Raw genomic sequence first — 10,610 nt, 5'->3', positions numbered from 1 at the left:
TAATAACTCCCTACAGTAGTCTGTCACGTGGCACGTCCTACAAAACAATAACTCCCTACAATAGCTGTCACGTGGCACGTCCTACAAAACAATAACTCGCTACAATAGCTGTCACGTGGCACGTCCTACAAAACAATAACTCGCTACAACAGCTGTCATGTGGCACGTTCTAGAAAACAATCATTAACTAAATTATGATTCTGTATCAACATTTCATTGTAAGACAACGTTCATGAAATAAACTATGGTTCTGTACCAATCATTTCATTCTAAGACAACGTTCATTAACGAAATTATGGTTCTGTACCAAACATTTCATTCTAAGACAACGTTCATTAACGAAATTATGGTTCTGTACCAATCATTTCATTCTATTTACCTTCTCTTAACAGGGTACCCTCATGATACATACTCACCTCTTTGGTAGACTTGATAGTGATGGGGAAATGTGGCTGCCATGGGTTAGAGTCTGCAGGTCAAGAAACATGAATCTATAATATACATCTCAACAGTACTCATTAAGAAAATAATAAAACTTTTCTTTCTTTTGTTTTGGTAAAAGTAAGTTTTAAAACCTTTATCTTACCTCTACAATACTACTAATACTCATCATTAACATAATATTCCATTTTTAATATTTCATTTGACTAAAGTTTACAAAATTTTAAATTAAGCTTTTGCATATTTACATTAAACATTACAAAAGATTGTACAGTTCAATTATCAATTCCAAATTTCTTTACAATACATTTGTAAAAATAATCTATACACAATACTTATTCACATACTTTTAATGTTTTTCATTTTATATTCAACTATTGGTAAGGAGAAGTGTTAGGTTCAAGAGGTGGTTGATTTGTTTTTGAATTTCATACAAAATTACTGGAGGGCTATCTGCGCTAGCTGTTCCTAATTTAAAAGATAGACTACACGGAAGGCAACTATTCAACACCACCCACTGCAAACTCTTGGGCTACTCTTTTACCAATGAATAGTGGGATTGACCATCAGGTTTGAATACCCATCACTGAACATGCTTGCCCTTTCAGTTGTGGGAACATTATAATGTGTTACCAGGTCGAGCACCCTAACCACAAGGCCATACTTGATTGACGAGTAGTTTTCTCACCTTGCAACAAAATAAACATATTCATGGTTCATATTTAAATATAATTAAACCAAAATTACTCCCTAGTCTTTGCATCAGACTTACAAAAATTAGCTTAGAGAGAATATTATAGAACCTGCAGATTGTCACTCTATAATTCCAGGTTGGAGCTCACTTTTCCGTTCAATTCACGTTTTAGAGACTTTAAATATATGATATACACATGTGTGAAGTTGATGACTTAGAGATCATGTAGATAATCTATCAATTTATTCCAATTCATAGTTCTAAGTTTTTCAAATAGATATCTAGTTGTTGAATATTATTGTTCACAAAGACTTACCTCTTTTCTTCTGAAAATCCATGTTAGTGGTAACTGTGTTATTGTTTTCAGAGTCACTGTCACTATTGTCAGTATTCCCATCACTATCCAGTGACAAGCTACAAATAATTCAAGCATTCTTATACATTCTTCTTACATAAAAATTCTATAAATCAAGATTAACGAATTTTCCTAAACCCTTTGTTTTTGTTGCTAAGCACAAAGCTACACAATGGACTATATTTGCCCCACCATGGATGTCAAAATCCAGTTTTTTAGCCTTATAAACCCACAACTTACTGCTGAACCATTGAGGGGATCCAACTCTTAATAACTAGAAAAAAAAATCTTTGCAAAATCTTCTCTATATGTAAGGAAGTATCAATACAAAATTATTATACAGGTAATATAACAACTTATTAGCTCAAATTAGATAACTGACCACATAACATAACCATATTAAAACTACTATTCACCTTATCCTCAAAAAAAGAAAACAACCCCATCGAGTAATGACCAAAGAGTTGTTATATCGTATGCAGGCCTATTTCTTAGATGATCCACAGATGGTTTCCACCAAAACATTTTGAAGTAAATTTTTCTTTATACCAAACAATGATTGAATATCATGTTAGTACAACTAAGTATTCAATGGTTAGATGTCTTATACTGTTGTAAGCTATATTTTCAATGTTCTTAGATGTTAAAATTGGAAAATGTCTACCAATATCTAGATATAGGTACATTAGTTATAAATATTAGTAAAACGTTAGTGAAGTATTTATTGAGAAGTTACTCAACAGTGATTAAGAATTTAGAAAAGTACCTAGTGAGTGAAAGATCAAGTAATTATTCATTAAGAGAAGACTGATTGGGCAAAGTTAAACAGTGAGTTAGGTTTGTTATCAACAAAGTAAATTTCCATTAAAATTTTTTAGTGTATTAGGCCTACATTACTTTCAAGAGTTTATTTTGAAAAGTTTGTTTGTGAACTTAGGCCTACAACTTGCATCAAAGTGAATGTAGCCTGTAGCAAACATTATTGAAGAAATTAATTAAATTTAATTACACAGACTGGACTTGACATAATATTTACCAGATAATCATAAAACATGCTACAACCATATTAATTCTTACATAGCATTAATACATTGTTATCTAGTAATAATAATCATTAATTATTAGATACAAGTTAACATATTTTGTACTCTTGTGCATATGAGATTTCTGAGAGTGAAAAAAGAAGTACCCTTTAAATACGTAAATGGTGATATAAAAATATAATACTGTTACGACAGCGAAAGTCATGTGACGGTGATAACACGTAACGAGTATCTCAAAGGTTCCTGAAGGCTCAAGTGTTTGCCAGACGCCCTCTATTTTGTATATATATAAGACTGGCAAGAAGTGACGGCATATAGAATTGAAGACAGGCAGAGACAAACAATTGAGTCAAGTGCTGTAGTGACCGTAAGTAAAGTGCGTGATTCATTGCTATTATAACATGTGTTTAAGTTAAAGTGACTGTGGAAATTAAGTGTATTGCAAAGTTGAGTTGAGAAAGAATAAACTAGTTTTGTTTAGGAAAGGACTTGTATCGCTGAAGTTCTTCGGAAAGAAATTCTAGAGAAAATTAACAAATGAACACAGAGACGTAACAATACTATAGTTATATCACTAACTTTCACATTGCTTAAATATTACCTAAATTAACAGCTTAGAATGGAATTAAGAGTCTGTTTGCCATTCATGTGTGTTATCACTGATTTTAAGTGTTTTACTTGCATCTTAATTGTGAGAAAGCTCATAAACAATAAGAACTGCTTACACTAAAAACATCTAGTAATGTGACTGGTAACCTTTTTAATCCTTTCCACATTACAGTTTAACTTCAGAGGAATGGAAAAACATCCATGTTGCAAGAAAACAAATATGTGCCCCAGAGTACTTATGGTTTATTCCACATTAATGTGAAACAACAACAACAAAACAAATATGTGCCCCAGAGTACTTATGGTTCATTCCACCTTAATGTGAAACAACAACAACAAAACAAATATGTGCCCCAGAGTACTTATGGTTTATTCCATCTTAATGAAACAACAAAAACTGTCTTGTAAAATGTTTGTAGTCATTAGCTATGAATAAAAGTTCTCTTTAATTCATGGAATGTGTTTTTTTTTTGTTGTTTTTTTTTATATATATATATAGACGAAAGTCCTCTTTAGTTTATGGAATGTATATTTTTTCATTTTGTCTTGCTAGATCAGTTTGTAACACAAATATACATCTTTGATGTTCCATGTATTAATACACATAAAATAAAACTCTTGCAAACAAACCAAAAACTAGTGTTAACAATAATGGAGATTTTTAAGTTACAGCATCAAGTTATTGCTAAAGACCCAAGCATTCTGTTCCAATCAGAACAATCTTGGAAACTGATAAGCTGTCAGTACTAAAATATAAAACCAGACATTTCCAAGGTTTAATAATAATTTCTGACTAAGGACATATTAAAGAACAAGTTATCCAATTGCCATTATGTAAACTCATCACTTAAAAAAACTGAATGGAATTTATAAAAACAAAACATATTTAGGTTTCAATTATATATTTACATTTTATTTTAACAAGAAATATAAAATAAGAAAAAAATAGGTAAGATCACTTTTTTAAAAAGATAGAGACTTGGAAGTTTTGTGCAAGATTACAGGATATTTCAGTCCTTTCTGCAACCCAAGTGTGTTTTTGTTCATTTAGCAAGACTGTCAAATGTTAATAGCAGCTATAAAAAAAATATTTAAGCATCTACATTTCATGTCATTCTTTTTCCCAACAGAACAGCATAAACTAAATGAAGACAATAATCTCAGTAATGCTAAAAAGAATAAATAATGCAAGAAGGTAAAATTATAACAGTATATTATAAAGGCTGAAGTTAATAATGATAAGTTAAAAACAAAATAGTAACAGAAAAATGGCTGCTACCTGAAACTTTTCAATGAACTTAAGAGATTTCAAAAACTTTACTTTTCAAGAAACTGATTTAAATTAAATTTTTTATTTACTCTAATGTGGTGAATCTTTCCTTTTAACTTATAATATTTTCTTTCTTTAATTTTCCATTTCCAGCATCATGTTAAGAAGGATCACTTGAACTCTCTTGAAACAGATAGTCCTAAACGTACAAGTTGTAACTTTTTCTACTGAAACCTGGTTTTAAGTTTAACTTTACAAATAATGTTAAACAGTCACTTACTTGCTAATTTTCTTGCACCTTTATTTCTTTGTCAAAACACAAGTTCAATATTCACAGAATTGAAGTAACAAACTTACTAATAAATTCACTAAATCGATCAACCAACCATTGTAAAAGACTCACTAATCAACCATCAATCTCATCTACTCTCACCTAATTTGCATTTTATATTGTTCAAATAATTTTTTATATGTTCTAGGAACCCACAAGTGAAAGTGAAGAACACGTTATAGTCATTAAAATAGACACTCAACATGGGACATTAGAAATTCACACCAGATACTCATCATTAAAAACTCCCACTACCATAAACAATACAGATGTCTATGTTAAGAAAAAATACAGCCTACAACACTACCCTCTCCCTGGATTGTGAAATCCTATTATACAAAGAAAACAATGGAACATTAAACTTCGAATTATATAACTGACAATAAAGTTATTCTTAATAATTAATAATATTAATGTTCATAAGTACTGAAATTACAATAATTAAATCATCAGTTGTGTAAGACAAAGTTCTGTAAGAAAAATTTTAATTGATAAAATCTTCTTTACTTATTTACTGTTATATGTTAGGTTTTGTCTTTTCGGTAGAATGAACTCGTGGATGGTTGAAGAAATCCAGTGGTGGCTCCATCCTTAGTGATACTCATGACATGGTCTTGGCAAAAACCTTGGGCTCTTCAGCAGGTTAACTTACTTCTGGTGGAGTGTTCTCTAAAGCCAACAACTTGCCCATTTTCTAGCCGACACACTTCCAAAGAAAATTCTGACAGACGGCCTTTAGGTTGAACCACCAGACTTTCTGGATTTGGAACTGTTGTACTTTAGGTTGGATATCTTGTGCTTCCATCCTTGCTACCCTTCGAAATTCAACCTTTAGCAGTGTAATTGTGATGCAGTGCAGGGAATTTACTAGTCATAAAAATATTTGAAGAAAGTTTAACCTTACATCTGTGCTTCCACTTATAGTCTATCCAAAAAATGCATTATTCCTCAATGTTACTTACGCAGGATATTGGGTAGAGAAACTTCCCACTGTGAGAGTAAACTCCACCTTTAGAATTACTTGGAACTTTACGATTACTTGCTGTTTGCATCAATCCATCCTCTTGTTTTATCACTGGAGGAAACTTCCAACCTTTTATTGCCAACTCAGGTTTTTAACCCTATGCATATATCATGACCTTTTTACAGTTACATTCAAAATTTGTTCACTTGTTTGTTGTTAAGCACAAAGTTACACAATTTGCTATCTGTGCTGTCCCCACCATGGGCATTAAAACCTGGTTTTTATCATTATAAGCCTTCAGACTTACTGCCCAGACACTGGGTGGGGGATTCAAAATTTGATTAAACAACTTTATTATCAATGTATGTCAATACGCTTAGCATCAAACAACTTAGTTTGAATTAAAGTTTAATATTATACAAGTTTTAATTTCTTAACTTCAAAAGGAAATATTTACATCCTCAATAGTCACTTCTCTGTATCATGCAACGCTTCACATTTATGTCCTCAATAGTCCCTTCTCTGTATCATGCAACGCTTCACATTTACGCCCTCAATAGTCACTTCTCTGTATCATGCAACGCTTCACATTTACGTCCTCAATAGTCACTTCTCTGTATCATGCAACGCTTCACATTTACGTCCTCAATAGTCACTTCTCTGTATCATGCAATGCTTCACATTTACATCCTCAATAGTCACTTCTCTGTATCATGCAACACTTCTCTTCAAATTGTCCATTTTAGATTTTCATTCTACCCCTGTCTGATATTTTGAGTTTGGCACAAATTACACACTTATACTATACATATTGCTAAGCTTCAATGTATATTTATGCCTCCAATTTTCTTGCTTTACCAAAATATAAACAAAGTCAAATCCACTTACCATACCCTCCTATCACATAGCTTTCCATATAAAATATCAATAATTCTCTCCAACATTTACTATTGGATTATTTGTGTCCAATGGAAAAAGAAGATTCTGCTTTACTATTTTCTTTAGGCGGCTAGTTTGTTCATGTAACAGGTTTATAAATATTGTTACGTCTCCGTTCGTTAGTTAATTTTCCATAACTTCATTCCGACGAAACTTTAGTGACACAAGTCCTTTCTTAAATAAAACTGGTTTATTCTTTCCGAATATAACTTTGCAATACACTTAATTTCAACAGTCACGCTATAATTCTCAACGAACTTCTCACGTGCTTAACAATATTCTTTCTGACTGCAGTTCAATTACTCATTACACTGTTCTCCCGTCACATTGTGAACGTCTTATATATACAAGACTAACACATATCTAGTTAATGCTAGGGCATTCTTGAAGGAACAGGTTATTTCTAGAAATAGGTGGCGTGACACTAGTCACGTGACCTCGCTGACGCAACAATATATTTAGCCTCAATTTCATTGTCTGCCTTTACGAGTACCAACTAACAGGTTATTTTAACCCATTTATAGCTCAGTTAGAAACATATTTTGTGAGTGATAATATTTTGTGTTCTAAATTGCATATTTGAAACAAAAAATAAATAAAAAATTCTGAAACACCAACATCCTTACAAAACAGTATGTTTATGCTGCTTTGTTTAATGCTCTTCAATTTTACCATACATTGCTAATTTCACGATAGCTAATGTTAAGGTAGAGAAATTAACAGATGAAATATGAAATTTTACCAGAAAACAAAACACAAAATCTGTAATATCCATTTAGGAGATTCTATGAAATATGAAAACTGTAAGATAAGAAATGTCTGTATTCTTAACTTGAAAATCAGCTTCCACTCAGATTAGTAAGAGTTCAAATCAGACTAACTCCATAAATTCAGAGACAAATCTTTACTAAAAATACTTTATCTAAAAAACAAAACTGATTTTTTTTGTTTACAACAAACTTGTATTGTTTATGAAAAGTTTGCCAAACTTTGTGCCAATATACTTAGTATGTTCAGATTTACATTGTGTGCAGTTTCATAGTTACGTGGTGGTTAAAAGGTCAATCAAAATGACCAGACCTGTACATAGAGAGTTAATTAAATAATGCACTATTTATCTCAGTTAAATGTACTATTCTCATCCTTAGGATATCATCTCCTTGGTTGGTTCACCACTGACTTGGATGTAATGTTCGTGTTTTACAAACTTATAACCATTTCTTTTTCTGCAGATCTTGGTAATATGTCTTTCTTACAGTTGCAACACCTTTCTTGTGGATCATACCTTTCAAGTTCTTCTAGACTTCCATCAGAAGAAACTGAGTGTTGTCATTTAGTAGGCTATATGATTAGCTAAGTTTAATAAGTAATTAATTACTTACAAGTTTAATCCCATATTGTGGCTCCTAATCTACTGCCATCCTAAGGGCAGCCCTGAGAAGGGCCATTTCTTTGGTACGAGCCAGAATTCAATCTTGGGTATCCTTGATAGAGACTTGTGTGTTTGTGTGCTATACACTCATTTGGGAATTTCCACCATTATAGCTTTAATCAACTAACTTAGTTTAATGCTTTCGAGAAAATTATCCATGATTTGCTGACTCCTATATAAAGATGAGTATCGTAGACTACCTTGTTTTATTAATGAACATGATTGGTACATACTACAGTGGTGTTTACAGAAACAGACTATACATCTAACCAGACCAACAGTGTAAAGATGAGTATCGTAGACTACCTTGTTTTATTAATGAACATGATTGGTACATACTACCAGTGGTGTTTACAGAAACAGACTATACATCTAACCAGACCAACAGTGTAAAGATGAGTATCGTAGACTACCTTGTTTTATTAATGAACATGATTGGTACATACTAAAGATAACAAGAAGGAAGAAAAACATGTCACTACAACCCTCAATGCTAATGGATACCCAGAAGACTTGATAAAGAAGATTTCATAGTTTTTTTGAGATCATACAAAGGATATGTAAACAGCATAAAGTCAGAACAAGAGTGAAAAACTATAGCATAATACAAATAGTGTATAACTGGTTTGTAGATTTGAAGATGTTGGATACCTCGAAGCTGATCATGATGTTTTGTGAGATTATCATGGTTGACAAAGAGTTACTTGTTAATGGGAATATTATATTTTAAAGATATCTAGCTAAGGGATGACATGGCAACAATTTAACATCCAACCACCACAACCACATTCTTTCAAAGAGTTGATAATTCCACACTATTTGACCCAACAATCACATCATTCCTGGATGATAATGTTTTTCTGTAACTTTAATTGATATCAAATCCATTACCAACCGAAGCAACAGCAAATAAACTACACATGATGAAGAAATATTGCAAATAACATCTCGGTTAAACACTTCACAAAGTAGGGCGAGCAATTGTTTTTAACATACAAAGAATATTTTCCAATATCTTGCTGCTTCCATTTCTTTAAATGATCACAAATTATTCAATGAATGACATTAGGAAACTGTAAAGCCTCCTCCTTCACAAAAATGACAATGATGTTTGTAAGAGTTCAGTTTTGTGAGTTTTTTCTTCCTGTCCCGATTCATCACAGTGGTGATGAATAGCCTTATTATATGGTTTTCTTTGTAAAATTTGTTTTATAATAACAGGAAAGAAAAATAGCATTTTTCATATTCTATTTTGTGACTGCCTTTTACAAGCTGGTGAAGCATGATTGTAATCAATTTTAATTGTCATAAGCCATTTGTATTAAGCCTATTATACTTTTAAACACTACATTCTATATTTAGTCCTTTAGTGATTTTCAAGGATTAGAAGTGTATATAATAACAGTATTCCAAACACACATCGTTTGTTGCATCCATTGCCAATATTTCACCTTGGGTGGGTTAAGTTAGGAGAATAAAACCATTATATTATTATTAGGACATCTTCAATGTCCTAGATCATGTAGCACCTCAATTTTTGGAGTATTTAAGTTGGAAGCATAACAGTATTACATTTATTTTTTAACATTAGCAACAGCATAAACTTGCATTTTTAGAAACATTAATTTGTAATTGTAGTAGTAACTTTGAACGTAAAGTTTACCACACGTTACCAGTGTTTAAAGATAACCCTGTGAAAATCATTGTGCAACTATAATTCTTGCAGAGAGAGTTTAACAACATTAAGAAATTTGTATGTAAACTTGATTTTCCTATTATTTGAACTAAATAATTTGTGACTGTTAGGACAAATGGAACTTTAGTAAGCTATTAACAAATGACATTCCTAAATGTCCAGTTTCTATAACCTTGGTTAAAAACAACTATGTAATATGTAACATTTCATATCAACATTCACAACCAAGATGAAATTTAATATCAGGATGTTGTGTGCAGTATTTCTTATCATGTTAAGATCACATTTCTTCATTGAAACATCAAATGTAGTTTATTAAATTACATGTCCTTGTTGCAAACAAGGTTACATAACTTCTACCACAAGAAAGCTGCTGACATGAATGAAAGAACATGCAAAATTAAGAATTCTGAATAAATCGAGTGTATTGGAGCATGCCCTAGGGGAGTGTGATGTAGTTATCCATTCAAATTACTTTATGGTCCTAACAAGGACCAGTGATGAACAAAGTCTTTATATATATAAGAACTTAGTCATACGCTAAAGGCTTAGGACTAACCAAGTTGTTCAGTTTATAAATTACTGCTTGTTTTATCCTTTAATATTTTTTTGTCTATTTATAACCATTCTGGAGCAGATGCTGAGAGAGATATAGCTGGTTTGGTTCTTATATATTTTATATGTTTTATCCATTCATTAATTTCCTCTGTATGTATGGTTTCCTCAATATTGTCATTAACCAGTCTTGTTTTATTATGTTTCCTCTGTACTCTCCTATGGTTTTCTCAATATTGTCATTAACCAGTCTTGTTTTATTATGTTTCCTCTGTACTCTC

General features: G+C 31.7%; 1 protein-coding gene across 1 annotated transcript in view; it reads right to left on the bottom strand.

Annotated features, from left to right (window-relative positions):
• Positions 1 to 1,549, bottom strand: part of LOC106474331 (F-box only protein 25-like) — a 21,395-nt gene extending 19,846 nt beyond the window's left edge. The window contains exons 1-2 of the mRNA XM_013935022.2: positions 1,452 to 1,549; positions 417 to 469 (exon numbers count right to left, since the gene is read on the bottom strand). Of these exons, the coding sequence (XP_013790476.1) occupies positions 417 to 469; positions 1,452 to 1,473 (75 nt within the window). The 5' untranslated portion in view covers positions 1,474 to 1,549. The remainder of the gene's footprint in view (positions 1 to 416; positions 470 to 1,451) is intronic.
• Between the last annotated feature and the right edge of the window lie 9,061 nt (positions 1,550 to 10,610).

This window comes from Limulus polyphemus, unplaced genomic scaffold (assembly GCF_000517525.1).
Source record: "Limulus polyphemus unplaced genomic scaffold, Limulus_polyphemus-2.1.2 Scaffold7081, whole genome shotgun sequence".
Lineage (NCBI taxonomy): Eukaryota > Metazoa > Arthropoda > Merostomata > Xiphosura > Limulidae > Limulus > Limulus polyphemus.
The sequence above is the reverse complement of the archived record's forward strand: the minus strand, read 5'-3'. Positions and strand labels throughout refer to the sequence as shown.